Source organism: Erigeron canadensis, chromosome 3, assembly GCF_010389155.1.
Source record: "Erigeron canadensis isolate Cc75 chromosome 3, C_canadensis_v1, whole genome shotgun sequence".
Taxonomy (NCBI): Eukaryota; Viridiplantae; Streptophyta; class Magnoliopsida; order Asterales; family Asteraceae; genus Erigeron; species Erigeron canadensis.
The window spans coordinates 45,607,368-45,626,227 of record NC_057763.1 but is presented as its reverse complement, the minus strand read 5'-3'; the positions used below and the strand labels follow the sequence as shown (position 1 = coordinate 45,626,227).

The 18,860-nt window shown below is 33.0% G+C and overlaps 3 protein-coding genes and 1 non-coding gene across 7 annotated transcripts; 3 read left to right on the top strand and 1 right to left on the bottom strand.

The window, feature by feature from the left end:
* Positions 1-3,012: 3,012 nt before the first annotated feature.
* On the top strand, positions 3,013-3,086 carry TRNAI-UAU. The gene has a single exon. It is a non-coding gene; the product is annotated as a tRNA-Ile (tRNA).
* A 602-nt stretch (positions 3,087-3,688) lies between these two features.
* Positions 3,689-6,259, top strand: LOC122593879 (sodium/calcium exchanger NCL2-like). The gene is made up of 7 exons (XM_043766332.1): positions 3,689-3,992; positions 4,110-4,325; positions 4,413-4,594; positions 4,757-4,875; positions 4,973-5,243; positions 5,409-5,711; positions 6,014-6,259. Exons 1-7 carry the CDS (start codon positions 3,689-3,691, stop codon positions 6,257-6,259), a joined length of 1,641 nt encoding a protein of 546 aa, XP_043622267.1.
* Positions 6,260-8,195: 1,936 nt separating this feature from the next.
* On the top strand, positions 8,196-12,325 carry LOC122591295 (transmembrane protein 120 homolog). Its single transcript, XM_043763537.1, has 10 exons — positions 8,196-8,755; positions 9,035-9,113; positions 9,693-9,787; positions 10,116-10,220; positions 10,297-10,376; positions 10,933-11,023; positions 11,100-11,207; positions 11,333-11,419; positions 11,649-11,717; positions 11,828-12,325. The coding sequence occupies exons 1-10, from the start codon at positions 8,450-8,452 to the stop codon at positions 11,975-11,977; spliced, it is 1,170 nt and encodes a 389-aa protein (XP_043619472.1). The 5' UTR covers positions 8,196-8,449; the 3' UTR covers positions 11,978-12,325.
* Positions 12,326-12,454: 129 nt separating this feature from the next.
* LOC122593084 (flap endonuclease 1) lies at positions 12,455-17,575 on the bottom strand. 4 transcript variants are annotated; one of them, XR_006322792.1, is made up of 19 exons: positions 17,499-17,575; positions 17,278-17,394; positions 17,114-17,172; positions 16,123-16,182; positions 15,945-15,998; positions 15,812-15,860; positions 15,661-15,708; positions 15,524-15,589; positions 15,365-15,415; positions 15,115-15,234; positions 14,936-15,020; positions 14,593-14,674; positions 14,240-14,354; positions 14,097-14,153; positions 13,949-13,995; positions 13,808-13,862; positions 13,356-13,524; positions 12,924-12,998; positions 12,741-12,758 (listed from the first exon to the last, which is right to left on the bottom strand). XR_006322792.1 is itself a non-coding variant. In XM_043765432.1 (18 exons), the coding sequence occupies exons 1-17, from the start codon at positions 17,508-17,510 to the stop codon at positions 12,924-12,926; spliced, it is 1,152 nt and encodes a 383-aa protein (XP_043621367.1). In that variant the 5' UTR covers positions 17,511-17,575; the 3' UTR covers positions 12,455-12,758. The 4 variants fall into 4 exon arrangements, 3 of the variants coding, with proteins under 3 accessions (XP_043621367.1, XP_043621365.1, XP_043621366.1); XM_043765432.1 differs by lacking the exon at positions 13,356-13,524 and having other exon boundaries at positions 12,455-12,758; XM_043765430.1 differs by lacking the exon at positions 12,741-12,758 and having other exon boundaries at positions 12,906-12,998.
* Positions 17,576-18,860: the final 1,285 nt, after the last annotated feature.

The window sequence follows — 18,860 nt, the reverse complement described above, 5'->3', positions numbered from 1 at the left end:
GGATGGATTGTGATATGCTGGTTTTTGGTGCCCATTAAACTTGAAGTATGCTTGCGAATTGAAATAGTGAGCGGTGAAAGATGACGCTACTTGGTTTTATACCGGCATACTTTGAGTTTTTGAATATCTTGTATGTTAGTATGGTTTGATCTGTATCTGTTTTTGTTGCCTGTTTTTATGTTTGTATTTCTTTTAGTATGAGCTTGGTTATGACTAAGTTGTATGTTTTTATTGTACATATTTTTTGAGTATTAATAAAATTCATCTGTTAAATTAAAAAAATAAAATTATTAACAACATACATCATTATGTCCTTTTAGAATAACTACAATATCTCCTTTTATATTAATAACCACGCCACCCCCGTTGTCGTCGGTCGCCGCCATCACCATCTGTCACCGTCACCACCACCACCCGTCGCCTCCACCACCACCGTGCCGTCACATCGCGCGAGTATGTGACTAGTCACTTTTAAATTTATTTGAGTCACAAAACACTACAAGAAATTTGAGTTTTAAGGGCGACATTTGTCGTCCCCAAAGTCCACATTTGTTTTCCCCAAAGCCTTTAGCGACGACTTTTGTGACAAAATAACATCGTCGCGAAAGCATCGCCTCCTAAAGTCTTTAGCGACGACATCGAGCGGGGCCCGTGGCGATAAAATAAAAACAAAAAAAAGATTAGAAAAAAAAAACAGTGACGCCTTTAGCGATGTTGTGATCATCGCTAAATATCTAGAAGGTGAAAAATTTTTATTTAGGAGAGGGAACGAAAAAAATAAAAAGAAAATATTTTTGAGGAAATGTTTGTCGTCCCAAAAACTATGACGGGAAATTTTTATTTAGGAGAGAAAACGAAAAAAATAAAAAAGGAAAATAAAATTTATTTAGCGGCTACATTTGCCACCACTTTGGGCGTCGCGGATTAATATTCCAGCTTTGCCGAAAAAATAAATCAAAAAGAAAACAAAAAATGTTTTAGGGACGACATTTGCGATGACTTTGTTTTCCCAAAAGATTTTTTTGACTTTTTTAGTCAAAGCGTTGAATTTTTGGTCGTTTAGCGGCCTTTTGGGGACGACTTTTGTGTGGTCCTCGAAACCTTTGTCGTGAAAAACCAACTTTTTTCTTGTAGTAAAGTTCTTTTGTGAAGAAGTGTTGGCAAAGTTCTTTTAAATTATAAGATTATAGTAACTTAGATCACCCCTAAATATAAAAGAATAATATGAGGTTGTACTTGGTTAATTATTTACACAACCTCGTTAAGCCTAGCTTCCCACGTACGTAACCTAGCTTACTAGTTGTTATTTGACAGTTTACTTCGACCACCTTGATGGAGTCATATTATAATTATCAAGCGAGGTACTTGTATGTTTCACGAAAAAGCTATCCCTTTACTAAGCAACTTTAAAATGAGTTTTACAAGTAATGCGATATATATAAACAACCATTATAATATAGTCCGATCGCTTAAACAGAAACTAATTAAAAAAGTTGCAAACTAAGTCGATCTGTCACGAAGCAAAAAGTCTATCATTAAGTAGTGTGTTTGAAGCGTCAAATCAAAAGATTATATACAGCTAAACGGATTTGGTTTGCGTAATTCAAGTTTGAAGGAAGAATACATGTCTAAAGGATTACAAACTAGAGAGTTTGCTTGACAGTTTGGTTATTATTTTGAATTATTCTATTAATTATAACCATCAAGATGGCCTAATTAAATAGTTAAGAGACCCTATTATCTCATTACAAGAGGTTTTACGTTCAAATCGTACTAATTCATGCATCTTTAAGGTGGTCAGTAGAAATAGGTTTGAAACAACTTGAGATAATATAATATTAGGTTGCATAAATGTGAGCCAAATGACTCGTTATTCTCGAATAGCTAGCCTGAACAAGACAACCTTGTCCGTTTATACGATTGCAATTATTTTTATCATGCACTAGAAGCATTTGTATATATCAAGATAATTCGAATTATATTTAGGAGCAATCTATGATAGATTTGACTTTCTTGTCATTCAAAAGTGCATAAGATGGTTTTATTTATCCTTCATTTGTCTTGAGAATCGTATGTTTTTTTCACCTGTTTTCGCATATTATAGCAAGATATAATTGTATTGTGTATAAAAAACGAAATAATGGTGAACCGATTTGATCTCATCTAATTACAAAATTTAAACAAAATAAAACCAATTAAAATGCATGATTTCGATCAAATCAAACTAAGCCATTTACAGTTCTAGGGATAACCATGCTAGAAAAATCTCAAGTTTATCCAATTTAATTGGTAGATAACTTGATTTAATTTCTTAATAAAGGCATAAAGCATATGTCGATGATTTTACATTACATGTTGTAAAGAGAAAGAATAAATCAAGAAATTGCATGATTTCAATAATAAAAAAAAATGAAATTTGAGTTTGAAACTAGTTTGGAAAAGAAGTGGCGGATGACGCATTATAGTATTTTTCTTAAGCATCAAACATCAACTTATGTTAATGATGGCATTATAATATTTGAAACTAGTTAATTTGGCTTACAAAGATTTTGAAGAGGTATAGACGGACATATTTGATTTCAGGTGTTATTTTTTAACCGTCCAAACAAATCATTAATATTTTAGAGAAAAGGAGGATGATGTTATTCTACAAGTCGGATGAAATACCCAAATACTATTGATTTTAAAAAATATTTAAAATTTATGAGGTAAGAAAAATTTCAACAACTTGAATATGTACTACTATCTTAGAAAAGCCACAAGGGAACAAAATTAATAACTTCGGTTGTTGAAGACACCTTGATCGATCACTCATTTAATATTACATAACATAAAATCAGTTATATATGACTCATTGAGTAACGAAAGTTAAAGAGGGTTATTTCACCTTCTTTACGAACGTAATCATAATTTCATTAATAATTGTATAGAAATAAAAAAAAAAAAAAGTAATTAAACCAAACTAAACGTAATTGGTTTTTAGTTATAAAACTTTATGTGAAAGCAAACATCAGTCCCGTAGCTCAGTTGGTTAGAGCGTTGGTCTTATGAGCCGAAGGTCGCGGGTTCGAGCCCCGCCGGGACTAAGTTGAATCTTGTTTTTAGTTCAATTACATCATCTTAATTTTCGTTCCGTGTCACAAAATAAAGATTTCTAATTCTTTCCTCTTAATTATATGTGTCGTCACATAGACACATGTAAATATATATGTAACATGCATCTTTAAAATAATTACTTGCTCGATCTAATAACGTAATAAAGGATTTTGGGAGATTTTAAAAACTATATATGTTTACGTATTTGATCTGTTTTAAAAAGTCTTAATTAAGTAGACACGTATAATGAATTTGGGTATAAATTATACGTTAACCATGTCATCTTACAAATTTAACAAGCAACATACCCATATACGGTCACCTTATAAATTGATCATTCATTCGATCAAAACGTACAATACTCTTCTAACGTATAAGTTGTGTCGTTTCTTTAATCATAGTTAAGTCAAATATCTAATCACATGTTTCGTTAATCATATCATGAGTTTTCTATAACCACTACGTATAGTACCCTTTTATTTAAAACGTTTTCGTTCCCTAGCTATAATTAATCAACTGATCACCCAAATTAATTAAACTAGCTAGCCTCTACGTATAATTAATTTGAGTTGGTCGATCACAGAATTGAAGAATGAAAGTACACGTGAAGAAGAATAACGGTTTCATTATTTTGTTGGCGATATTGATAGGTTTTTGTGTGAAAACCGAGGGTTCGACAACAGTGACATGTGAACCTCAATATGGGTTCTTGCCATGCACAAGTGATATTTGGGGAAGACTTTTCTTAATCGTGGTTTATCAATACGTTCTATCCCTTGCTCAAACCTATGTTTCCAAAGGATCCGATAAGTTTTTTGGTCTTATCGGGCCGGGTATATTTGGGGCTAGTTTGTTCCACATTCTTGCAAACTTTCCTTCACTTTACCTTGTCCTTCGTAAGCTTCAATTCGCTTTTATATAGTTGTTAATCGTACGTATAACATACATGTCAAATTAACAAAATGTACGTTGATATATATATGATGATATGATTATTCATTAATCTTTTGCAGAATCTGGATTATCAACTGATGAAGAAGGTGCATCTAGTAACACAGAAATGGGAATGAATATACTAACAGGATCAGCAGTTATGAACTTAACACTAATCTGGCCATTGGTCATTACTTTCGGCAGCTATAATCTAGCGGACGATGAGGAGGAGGACTCCGTTTCGCAACAACAACTTCCAGCTGAAGACGAGCCATCATTCTTACAGAAATTAACAGGTACGTACCTAGCTATTTCCATATTGTTTTATGTTTCTTGACTATACACCTTCTTTTAATTTTCTTTCTTTCTCTCTTTTTTTCTAGCATATGGTGTTGCAACCGATAATGAAACAAGCTACACTGCAAGAATCATGCTTGTCGCGGTGATCCCTTTTTTCCTCCTCCAACTCCCAGCAATCCTTAATTCAACATCAGTAACCCGAGTTATACTTTTAGTCACTCTCATCATTGTGGTGTCTCTCTTCTTTGCTTACATGACATATCAGGTCGAGCAGTCTTTTAATTTTACACTTCAAATTGTACAAAAAACAAAAAAAAAAAAAAACCTCAGATTTAATTTACTTGAATTGGCTTGATGTGAGAAATTATATATATATATAGAGTTCTGTGTCATGATAATCAAATAAAATAGTTTTATTTACATGCAGATGTTCCAACCATGGATACAAAATAGGGGGTTTGAATATGCGACACAGCGATTTGTCAAGAGCAAACTAGAAGCACTACTTTCCACTAACGGAAAGCCAAATGTGCGACTTATCAAAGAGTTAGTAACCGTAGTCTTAAAACTCTATAAATGTTTAACTATAACTACTGGAATTAGATATATATCATTATGCATGATTGATGGATGTATTTATCAGGATCTATGAAGGACTTGACAAGAATAATGATGGCAAGGTATCGAATGCTGAGTTGAAAAACTTAATATTAGGAATACAGTTGCAAGAAGAGGGTGTAATAAGTGATACTGTCGTAGACAAAGTGTTTGATCAATTGGACATATCGGGTGATGAGATTATTCAAGAGAGTGAATTCATTAGAATCATGATGAAATGGCTACGGGACGCAAGGAGGTCAACCTCTCAAAACAACGATTACAACCCTATTAGCTTCTTCCTCAAACGTAACGTGGTAATTAACTTCCTATATATATATTGTGCGCCAAAGCTAGCTAATCAATCTTATGTTTGCTGGTGAACATTATTGGTTCCTAGCAGCTAAATTAATAATAGAATGATACAGATTAGTGGGCCGGGTAAAGTGACACTACTTATATGCGTTTAATTAATTGTATAGGGTGCAGATGATGAAGAAGGGCAGACCCCTCTAATACCGAAGGACAGCCCTAACACTACACCAAGCTCGATATTAGAGTTCTTAGAGGCTTTATGTTTGGTAGTCTTTGGCACTGGTGCGACCATGCTCATTTCATCGCAGCTTACAACACACGTTTGGACTTTTGCTAGTCAAGCAAACGTCCCTTCCTTCCTGATTCCCTATTTTATAATACCGTGTTTCTCAAACAGATCACGTATGTTATCAACAATTCAGTCTGCTAGACAAAAGACTGAACGCGCCGCCTCTTTAACTCTTTCTCAGGTATATTTACTTCTAGCTCGCTTTTAACCCTTCTATACTTGGAAAGCTAGGTGAACTAAATAATTATTTCAAGACTTGTGTGTTTGAATTGCTTAAAATTAACTTAATGGACTTAATAGAAACATATTGATCCATAAAGTCAATTAGGATGGTTTGTTTATGACTTAATGAGATCAATCATATTTTTATTACTTAATCAATCAATACAAACATTATTTATCGATCCATTCAGTTATAATACCCAATCAACACTTAATGGCATTGATGATGTCTCATATATATATATATATATACTTGTGCAGATCTATTCAGGAGTCGCTATGGGTAGTTTGAGTAGTTTGTCAACATTTTTAGCGATTGTGTATATTAAAGATCTCTCATGGAACGTATCGGCTCAGGTTTTGGTTATGTTGATAATTTGTGGGGTGATGACGGTTATCACAAGTACAAGGACAGTGTATCCACTTTGGATGGGTTACATGATTTATCTGATGTACCCAACTTCGCTACTCATGTTGTATTTGCTTACCGTCGTTTGGGGTTGGTAATTAATACAACTAGCTAGATCATTCAAGATCGATAAATCCTCTATCGAACCTTTTATCTCTGTAATTCGTTGTATGTCAGGTTCTTCATTTCTACTCGTCATTTACAACAGATCGTTTCCTTACGTTAGGAGTAATTTACGTTTTTAATGATGTGGCATGTACCTACCTAGTTGATCAAGTTAAGGATGTTTACAAAGTTTATAATTATTTACAACATAATTTTACTTTGGACAAGTCATGTAATTCGTTCGCATATACTCGATCCATTTCGCTAATTTTTTACGTTCTTCATAACGTTTTAATTTTGAGTTGCTCATTGACTAGATTAACTTTATATGTCGTGTTCAACTTAACTAATAGTCGCTTTTTTTCAAAGCAATTGACAATAGATATCTCATGCTAGCTACATGATTGCTTTTGTATCCTGTAATTAAGCTGTTAACTGTTTATTCAAGTCATAGTTAAATGAAAGAGATATACAGTACAAGGTATCCATCCATATATACAATACAACACTGACTTCAAACATGTAAATATATCATGGAAAAACCTGAGACAATATGCTCTATTAATCTAAAAATGCAACTACAGTAATATGGAATTTTATTAAATCTTTATTCTTTATCATGTGAATGTAGATGATGATGATTTATATAGTACGAGTATATAATATAATTAAATTAAAAAAATTGCTTAATATAACTTCTAAATCAGGATTAATCATTTAACAAAAGATATTAAATAAAGTCCTTAGGGTTTACAAACACAAAAACTATATATTTATTTCACCTTAACAAAAGCTTTTAAGGCTTTGTTTAGCAAACCCATTAATTAATTATATTTTTGATAATATATTATATCCGACTTATTAATTATCGGTTCTCATCAATCAGTCCCACGATTAATATAAGAAAAAATAAATTTGACAAAGGTTATAGGTTCAATACTCATTTCATGCAAAGGTTGGGTCCGGGTCATTTCTATCATTTAGGTAGAACCTAAAAACAACTTCTCTACGTTGGTAGAGGTAAAGTCTGTCTACATTCTAATCTCTCTCATACATCATTAACATATTAAGGTCCAAAACCCATTAAAAACGGTAATAAGCAGTTACTTTTCCTTTTTACTTTATTTCATTAAACTATATATGTTTCTAGATTTTTAATAACATTTACTAATCTCACACTATAAATAGGTTAATTTTGTACACAAGAGTACTCCATACATAGTAAAAGAATGACAAAGTTGATTTTCTCAAAGTCCATCTAATCATGCTTCCTTTATATTTCATCATTTCATTTTAATTGTTCTATTTTGACTAATCAAGTCCTTTTTTTTTCTAGATTATTTTGAACTATATAAAGATATTTAAACTAAATTTAATGGGTACTACAAACTACAATGGCTTATTATACAACTACTTCAATCTACATCAAATGAGTTAAAACAAGAGTAGTTGAGTTGTGCGTTGTCTCAAATTTAATCACCGTACATGTGAAATAGCATAAGAAATTAAAAGGATAATAAACAATTAATAACTATTTTAACTAGAAACCAATACAAATACTTTTAAGCTATTATGTTTCTTAAAACTCCAACTTAAAATGCATCAAAACTTTTTATCAGTCTAGATGAAATCATAACAATGTTCAATTTAAATTTCATGAGTATGTGACATTTGAACAAGCATAGACACAAAACTATAACTCTAATACTCTATAAACTTACAATTAATACACGTATATATTTAATAAATGATGATTGGGCTCATGATTTTTTTAATAAAATATTAAGATGTTAAGAAATTTTTATTCAAATTAAATGTGAACAACAAGAATAAAATTAACCATGGAGTTAAACGAAACAATAATAATACGGGCTATATTGAATCATGTGGTGATCAATGTATTGCAAAAAGATGCCATAAATTGTCATTCCACTACTTCAAATACAACTAAAATATAAACTGATAGCAAGTTTCATCTACATCATATATAAATCATAAATAAATTGTGTGCCTTAGATTTGCCACCGCCGTTCCCTCGCCGGAAACAACCACCACCTCTTTTAATTTTCACCAACTTCATTCCTTTATCACACAATCAAACTCTTTTTCACAAACCCACATGCAAAATCTACTTAATTAACAATTGGGTGTCCAAAAAATCAATCAAGTCGATCTGATCAAATATGGGCGATTCCACCGCCACCGTACGTGGCGGCGGTGATACTACAAACAACCTACCACCACCACCACCACCATCATCTTCTTCTTCTTCTTCTTCAGAAAGAAACGTGGCAGAAGAAGTTTCTAGAATCTTGGAACAGAGTAAAGAGTTGCAAGAATCAGCTGCCACTTTAATTTCAAGAAACTCACAAGATGAAGCTTCTTTAAGACAAAGAGCATTAGCCCTTGATTCTAATGTTAAAACACTTGATTCTTTTATTGCTAGTTCTGTCAAAAAAGGAACTTTAGATCCAAAAGAAGCTGAAAAAGTATGCCCCATGTTGTTTTTTACTGATTTTTTGTTATAAAGTTTGATGCTTTATTGTCGGGTAGGGGTATGACTGTATACATTATACCTCCCCATGTTGTTTTTTAGTGATTTTGTGTTATAAAGTTTGATGCTTTATTATACGTTATACCTCCCCATGTTTGCTCATACCGGTTTTGGGTATCGTTAAGTTCGGTACTTTAGGTGCTTCATATATTGTTGGATTGGTATGTAGACATTTAGTTAAGTTTTTAATTGGGTTGTATACTTGTATGTGCAGTTAGTTGAAGAGCTAAGTAGAGCAAGTTATGCATTGAGTGAAGGAGATGCAGCAGCATTTCTTCCAAGCAAATCTTATGGTGATTGGTTTGATACTTTCTTGATTTATGTTTATGATTTGAGTGTTTTTGTAGTTATATTTGTTGTAAATGCACGACCTCTGCATAACTGTGTATGACTGTGTATATCATACCTCTCCTGTATACCAGTGAGATTGGGTATTGTGTCGCCGTACATCGGTTGTAAATATTTCCCAATAAATTTGTATTTTAAATCTGATACGCAAAGTTGAAGTTGCTAGTTTGTCTACATTATACCTCCTCGGTGTACAGGTGGGATTGGGTATTGTTGTCGTGTACATATGTTGTACATGTATCCAAATAGTTCTGTATTATTGAATCATACAGATGTGTAAAGTTCGGGTTACTGAATTTCAGTGTGTGCCTGGTTGGTTTTGGAATTGTGACCATTTGGAAATACTTTGGGTTCATTTAGTAAGGAAAAGGCCTTGGTGAAGCTGCCAGCTCACAGAGTTCATGAGGGGTGGTCTGATGTGGCTGGTTGGGGTTGCCGGGAAATCATCCTTTTTGGAAGTTAAATTTGCCAACTTCAGGATAAGAGTTGAAAATGTTTTTGATTTAATTGGTATTTGGTTACAGGAAGATTTTTGAGGATGTTTCTTGGTCCAATAAATGTTCATGCTACTAGAAAGGATGTTCAATTGAAAGTAAAGGAGGAATACAATAATTTCAGGGTATGTTTTATAAATTTTGCAAGGGTTGTCTTATTTTGCATTCATTCTTGCACATGAACTGTCTCTTAATTTATATGATTTTGAGTGACCTAAATCTGCCTGATTTGATTCTTCTACTTTGATAAGATAATACAGTTTGGTTGTCAGGATAGATATTGTACCTTCCAAATACGAAAAGCACCCAATGACATGTCGCCCTTTATGTTTTTACCGATCTCTTTTCTATGGATCTTCTAATTTTTATGTGAATAATGCAACTTTATGATGCTTTCACTTTAGTTTGCTAACAAGAGAACTATATTTTGTTCCTCTTTGTTTCTATGAGCAGGATAGAACTGCATATTTGTTTCTCTTTTTCCCATCTTTGCTATTGCTGTTAAGGGCATGGGTTTGGAATGGATGTTTCCCTGCATTGCCCGTCCAACTTTACCAGGTTAGTATAATTTTATCTTATCATACTTGTGTATTTTGGACATGTCACAAGAGCATAATAAGTTTCCTCCTTTCAGGCGTGGTTGCTCTTTCTTTACACGGGGTTGGCCTTAAGAGAGAATATATTGAAAGTTAATGGTAGTGATATACGCCCATGGTAAATATACATCTTCTCACCTCTTTGGGTGTGGTACATTGAATTTTATATTCTCGTTAAGGGGTGTTTGGATTTGTGTGTTGGAACTTATTATGAATCACAATAATCCTTTTTTAATGTTTGGATAAACAGATTCTGCGTCTGGTTATATGACAACCAAATAATCAGTTCGACGCCAACTGAAAGAAAACAGATTATATAAGTAAAATCGAAAGTACCTATTTATCCTTTTCTTAAACCTAATTACCTAAGTTGAGAGAGCATCACTCCCACCTCACAATATGCATCTATCCTTTAAAACAAAAATGTCTAACCATTCCCATAAAGTTGTTTTGACATACCAAACATCTGATTGTCTGATTATTACAGCTTCAAATAGCAGAAGCACATCTCTAGCCGTATAATCTACATTTTAGTTATTCCAGCTGATTCTGCTTATTCAATATCACAATCACTTATAATATACACATTTAAATGATCCAAGTACCTGATGAGTTGTTTTGTGCACATATCGTGGATAAGATTCTGATAGATGCATCAAATTGTGATTCTGCAGGTGGATATATCATCACTATTGTGCAATGCTTATGGCACTCATCAGCCTCACGTGGGAGATAGAAAGGCAACCTGAGTGCTCCCAGAAACAGGTGAGTCTATTGTATCTTTTTAATGTGATTTATCCTCGAGTGTTTAGTCTTATCTATGTATTTGACCTTTGTGCAGAAAGGTATACAATTGTTTTTAAAATGGGCAATCATGCAAGGAGTAGCAATGCTTTTACAGAACAGATACCAACGCCAGAGGCTTTATACTCGTATTGCACTCGGAAAGGTGACCGTTTTATGCATAATGTAGCACACTCATACTAATTTCAGTATATGCAGACTCTTATATTTATTAAATTATTGGTTTAAGATCAGTGCTAACGTTTGATTGACACTTGATTTTGATTGTAGGCCAGAAGAATGGATGTTGTGTGGGGAGAAACTGCAGGAGTAGAAGGTCAAATATGGCTGTTATACCCTATACTATTCATCTTGCAGGTGAGTTTCAAAATTTACATATAATTCGCAAAGAATAGTTTGAGTCGACTTTTGACTTGTAAGAGTCAAAGTGGTTGGTTCATAAATTCAAAATTAGTTAGAATAATTTGGTTATTCCAAAATATTGAACTATACTAATCTGGAAGGAAAAAAATATAAAAAATTATAGGACTACTTTATGCCAAGTTAAGCGACAATGTTAACCCTCTGCCCTGCTTTCTCTTTGTAGGCTTTTGAAGCATATGTGGGTCTGCTATTGCTGAAAACCGCAGTGGTTGGTGTCGTTTCAGAGTGGCAGGTAAGATTTCAAAACATATAGAATTCACTGGTGTTTGAAACACTCGTAGAGTTGTAGATGTCTTTATGCTAAAAGTAATTAAAAAAAGATCCAATTTTATCTCTCACCAGGTGGTTACCTGTGGAATTCTTTTGATAATTATGGCCGTCGGGAATTTCACAAACACAGTTCAAACCCTTGTGTCTAAGTCACGGGTCAAAGTGAAAGCCAAAATGAAGAGAGAGAAAAGCAAAAGTGATTTGCTTCAGGGATCCTCATGATTGATTAGACCATATCTTAATAATCAAACTGAGGATATCATGTTCCATCCATTGACGCTTCATTTTTGTGGCTGTTTACATATTTGGTGTAAACCTTTGAATTTTTGTTAAAACTAGTTTTTTATAGCTGTGCCCAGGATTAATAAGCCATTTTTTTTAATTGTGATTCTATAATGTTTATATACCGACTTTTGAACAGATTTTTTTTGCTGCATGATGTACAAGTTATAAAATTGTTGCCATGAGAGAACGGTTTAGCGGCAGCCGTGTAGCAGCATGTAATGAATGGACTAATGCTTTGTACATTAGCTTTATGTTGAAATACAATCCTTGTAATGTTACATACAATGCACAGCTAATACACTTGTGAAATACTAATGTTCCTATACACATATGTGATAAGGACTTGCGTTATTATTGATATGACAAAAAAAAAAAAAAGAATCAACCGACTGATCTTAATCTGACAATTCCGGATGCAGATCATAGAGAAAACATAACCATTACACAGATAAAATCAAGACCACACTGTTAAGAATTAAAATAAATGTAATATTCGGAAACACAGAAATAGGAAGCTAGCACTGGACTATATGATCTCATATGAAAGAAATTTGTTTAAGAAAACACAACATGATACACCAATTTGTAGAAAAACTCAATTTATCAGAAACTTGAGAAAGTCTAGTGATTGCATGAGAAAATCTGAGTTCTGAGGTTAGAGGAACCAAACATCGGCAAAATACTGCCAAAGAGCAGAATACTGCCAAAGAAGTTACACCTGCAAAGTTTAATAGAAGACGCAAATCAGTTGGGTTGGTTTTACCCAATGATTGTATCCCGTCAAACACATTTACATACAAGGAAATGACAAATAAATGTTCTCTGTCATTCAACTCCAGGAGAAAAAAGATGAAGTAGGGACCCATAATAACATGGAACGGACCTATTTCTTCTTTCTACCAGCTCCAGCCTTGGCTTTTTTGTTGGCTGGTTCTTTTGTGGCTTTCTCATTTGTTTCCTGCCACACAATGCACACAAATAATATCATACACGTGCTACATAAAACACTTGATGGCTTAAATGCATGTACATATGTAGGCATATGTTACAATGTGTTTCTATGAAGTGTTCTCGAGAACCAAATTTAATCAATCTCCCAGTTTTTCATAACATTCTTCATTTTTCCGATTACAATTTTAACAAACAAGGCACAAGTAGCCATTTACCTATTTACTTAATTAAGTGGGAGGACGAAGGACTAATTTCTAAACTATCTACCTGGTTCAATAAATCTTGCAATCTAGTAACAAATCACGGTTTGGAAGTATCTATTAACTAAAGAATATAATAAGTAAAGCTCAATCTAAGGATTCACCATTCCAGCTTCATGTTCCAAAGCAGACACCTTTCAGTAACATCAAAGTGTGCTGGGAATGCACACCTACAACAGGATGGCTAAAGCTGTTAATATTCTGTTGGGGTGCTTGAGTGTATATCTTACTCTTGATTACTTGTTTGGGAGATCCAAGCATGCATTTAGTTTCCTGACAGCCAGTGTACTCAGAATTATAGTGAATTATAAGCAATTATGCACATCTCGTTATTTGACAATAGAGATCTGTTTCTATTTCTTTTTAACTTTTTTAATATCGGCACACACGCTGACAAACTATACAGGAACAAACGGGTTGATTGAACAAAGCCTACCACCATGAGTACTAACATGGATTAATTTGCCAATACCACTTGAATGAAACAGAATTGGTGAAAATTTTAATGAGACGGATACACAGCAAAAAATTTAACTACTATTGAATGAAACCTTACCTTCCTTTTAATGGGAGCAGATGTCGTAGCGACTGGTTTAAAGAACGATTCTAATCTGGTAGATGTAATCAGAAAAGGCATCAGAAATGTAGAGTAAGAATCAAATAATCAATTCATTATATTTGTTTGTTTATTTCTAACCGATTTTGTGAAGACTTGTTCTTGGATGCTTTTATTTTCTCCACTGCCTAAATTATAATCCACAATCAGTGATAAAACAAAATAACATGAAAGCATAATATGAAAAAAAAAAAAAAAAAACAATGATAAAATAACTTGATAATCATGCCTTTGTGACTCTGTCACTGTTAAACCCATTTTCGGTCACCAAGAAGTTTAACAAGCCCTGGAAGTGAAAAATAAGGTAACAAACTTAGAGCCGCTAAGAGCCAAATAAAAGAAGCTTTGAGTCTTCTTTAGAAAATGACTTACTTCTTCATCCGGGGAGCTCCATTTCAGTTCAAGCTGCTCATCATCAACACAGACTAAAGGCTCTTTGAAAAGGCGACGAGCCTCCTGATATGGCCAATCATCAGGTATCTGATATCTGCAATAAGCATAAATGTTTAACATTACATAAAGTGAATATTTAATGTGAAATACCAATATTTGTAACAAAAGCAACTGACACGAAAATGTAAAAATAAAACAAGAAAATCAAAATGGGTATGAAGCCTGATGCTCTTTTAGCGTTTTAAGACACTATAATGGTGGTATTACTTCCAGAACCCATTTTAATAGCAACATGACAACTTTCTGAAACACCAGCTATGAAAATGAGGAACCTTTCTCTGTTTATATTCTCCAGAATACTCTCTATTGAGCCATGTTGACGGATGAGCTTCAAAGCTGTCTGCCCACCAATGCCTAGAATTTAGAAGAAAAAATATAATTAGAACTTGTTTGAAAGTTATCTTGGGAACAGGGAGTGCAGGAAAGAAGTGACTGTTACATTAAACATATTGTAAATCGATAATACAACTAGCTCTACATATTTGCGCTTTAAAATGAGTCGAATAAGTTGAACCCAAGAAGCAAAACACATTAATACAGAATTTTGATTAATTACAACACCTACATGAAAGTACCAAATGTTCGACAAGTACCATGATAGAAATTATGTATTACCTCTAATGCTGTCACAATAATCACACCCACATAGAATGCACAGATCAATAAATTGATCCATCGTGAAGTTAAGTTCCTCCAAAACCTGACATAAAATTAGCACCTCAACATTAAATGAGTCTGACAAAGTACAATCAGCATTTGATCATATTTAAGTTAAACACTCATAAAATCCGCACCTTAGAGACATCAAATTCCATCACAGGGATCTTCCTCGAGGCAGGATCCATTAGATGGCGAAGAAATTTGGGTGCTCCAAAAGTAAGGGAATCCATATCTTCAGAGGCAACAGCATAGACCTGATAGAAAACTAAATGTATAAGCTAACATGTAGCTTCAGACTTCTGTTACACCCAAATTAAGTATAGAATCAGATGGATATAATAGTAAAACATAGAGAACTATTTGAAAATAAAAAAGGATACATGCCTTATCAGCTTTGCAAAGAGCAGCACATTGTGCCTCTGCTTCAGATGGAGCCTACATATATCCACATGCAAAAAGTTCAAAAAATGTATGTTAATATGTGAGTTTTAACTTCTGCTATATACACACTTCATTGAAAAAATATATAACTCATAGTGTTACCTCAATGACAGGCACTCCCATAAGCCTTAAAAGCTTTTTGCAATCCTCGTTATGTTGTTTGGTTACCTGGATACATGTAAAATAATTAATGAAGTTCATCAAGTTACTAAACTTGAAGAACTTTGCTCATGACTTACCTTGACAGTACGTTTACTAAACTTCTCGATATCTTCCTTGTTGCCAGACTACAATAAGAGCAAAAGAAAGATTGTGAGCAGAGAGTAAGTGAAAGCAACACTCAAACAGTCAAACACATAGCTAAGTTAGATAATTTAGAAAGTTTTTTACCTGTATGGCCTCAGTTAAGCCTGCTGTTGCATCTTCTCTCCTTGAGTAACTGTTTTATAACTCAATAACAATGTGAGCTTTGCACCAACACCATTCACACCACTAAATGAGCATGGAACAAGAATTTAATTACCGTTTTGCAAGCTCTTGTTTCTTCAAATCAGGAGGTGCACCATCAAAAACATAACTACAAAAAGGTGAAGAAGTACAGTTGCGAATAGACTGAAATACTCAATTTGCAATGTAAACGATGAAATTAATAGATGGAAAATTTGATTGAAAATCAGATAGAGAGACAAAAGTGAAGTTACACTGGCTTCAATCCAGACTCCAAGAGCCTAATCGTCCGATTGAACATTCCTTGCAGATGACTGCCAGTGTACAACCAATTATAGAGTTAAATCCCAATGTGTTCTTTTTACAAGCATGAAGATACATCATATCATAACTATATAGATAGAAGTTGGATCAGATAACAAGGCCCAAAATCTTGCGAAGGCACTAAAACTTTAAACTTCCACTTGAACTTTCTTTTGTTTTCAAACTTTACCAGAACTCTATAACTGAATAAGAAGAGTTCTTTATTATTTAAATATCATTCGGTTGGCTTTTATACAACGTAAATTTTTTATCCAAAAAACATAACGTGCATCAAGAAACTAGTTCATATATTTTTTTTAATTGCCAGGTTTTATGATGCACAAATGACATCTTTAAGGCTTTCTGAAAACTTGGTCCTTTAAACAATAACTCCCCCTTCAAAACTATGCAAGACTATAATCTAAGATTCTAATCTTATTAAGTACTTCATTTCTCTTAAAACAAATGAAACATTCAACTTGACACATATATGTATGAATGCCTTATACATAATGTGTGAGGAGAAACACCAAGCATGACCGTCTTTGATGGCCTGCAGGGTATGCGGTTGCACAAGGACTCCAAATTATATGGGCCTCAGAATTGCATGAAACTATACTTCAAGTGTACAGAGTGACAATAATATCATATTCCAAAGCAAAAGATTATATTTTCAAATAATGACCTTGACAATTTTGAGTTTCTTGTTAAAATAATCACTCTAGTTTCTAAAATTTTACAATCAAAGGATACAGTAATCGATAGCGTCATCAAAAAAAAAAGGATGATTTACTTTTATCACTTTCTACTACTAATTTATATTATCTTTTTAAACAGTTTTTTTAGTTTTAGCCTTTAATTTTCAGGCCTCATTTTATCTAACAGAGTATAAAGGCCTCATTTTTATAATGAAAGAATCATGTGAGTAAATAAAATAAAAACCTGGTGACTTCACCAGCCTCATTTGTAAGCATTTCTGTCCCAGTTCTTCCAACCACAATCTACATTTCCATTTTCATACATATAAAAAAAATATTACTTCAATCACATATATATATATATATATATATATATATATATAAGGAGGAAAATGGAAACTTGAGTACCAAAAACTGATAAATGCTCATGCTAGCATCAATGGCGATTTTGCGACCAAAATAGCTTTCAAATTTCTGTTCTTTCATAGCCTTTGGTGCATTATCCGCCAATAGCTTCGTTAAACCCTAATTATAATTACCAAAATCAAACAATTTCCAAAATATAAATAAATAAAAAAACAACATACATAGATACACGAAAAGATGATTAATTTAAGCATAAAACATACCTTAATCCCCATTTCTGTTAATTAATTAAAGAAATAAAGTGAAATTAGATTGTGTTTGTGAATTAGGGTTTTCTTTGGTGACGATTTTCCCGCCTCTTTAGACCGTAAGTGTGTATTTATATTCCAGGTGGCCAAAGTATTTATTTGACCCTTGTATTAACAAAATTAACCTATTTGGACCTTCGAGTACAGCTTTTCAAGTGCATAAAATTAAATTAATGTATACTATCTTATAAAGTTTTTTTTTTTTTTTTTTAAATCTCAATTCATGATTTGAAATACCTAAAATATCTTTCTCCTTTATTCACGATTTAAACATCCTTATCTAATATACCTTTATTACCCTTCAATCTTAACCACTCATTTTTTTTTCTCTCCTTCATAAATCATTTTATTTATCTAATTCATTCATATCTTTTATCTCAAAAACCGTATATCGATAAATTATAAAAATTATATGAGTGTTCTTAAAATTTCATGGTCTTTCATTAGAGATGTCATTCAATATACTTTCAACGAATTTTTAAATGTAAGGTCGGAGCCCGTACGGATAAAGCATTTGGCTATCACACTATATGATTTATCACCTCCTATGAGCTATCTCCCCTACCATCTCACCGCCGCAATGTGTGGCCACTTTCCTTTGTTACATATAAATGGTCCTTTCGTCATACTTTAACCGTCTGCCACCGTTACCATCAAGCAAACCACAATCGTGCCACTTTATTTATTTTATTTTTCTTACCTTAGAAAGATAACAAATATTATAATATTAAAAAAAATATATATATACAAGAAAAATTTATATATAAGAAAAAAATACTAAATTTCTATATCTATACTCGCTTATTTTAAATTTCTTAAAATTCAGCACTTTTTTTCTTCCCAAAATACCCCTACTTAAACATAATATCCTTATATACCCTCATTTCTCTCATTCTCTCTAATCATTACACACTCTCATCGACTTTCTATCACCATCTGTCGTCTCCCTCGTTCTCCACCGCCGCCTCTTTATTATATTGTCATCACTTTCTAGTCGCCGCAACGCGCGGGGACTATGCTCGTAAAAAAGAAAAGACGCACTATAATAATTAGTGGTTTTAAATTTTAACTTGATATTTTAGTTATTTCAAATAATCTAATTAAACGTTATATGTCAAAAAAAATTCCGGTTTTTCATTCCAAAAAAAAAAGTCAAAGGAACTGAGACATGAGGTTGCCATCCATATTTCATTCCTCTTATTAATGTTTTCATGGAAATTAATATAGACTAATACTACACTTTTTTTTTGAAATGTATGAATCATTTGCTTTCAACAAATAATATAGCTTACGTTGTCTTAACCGAGTCGGCACTAA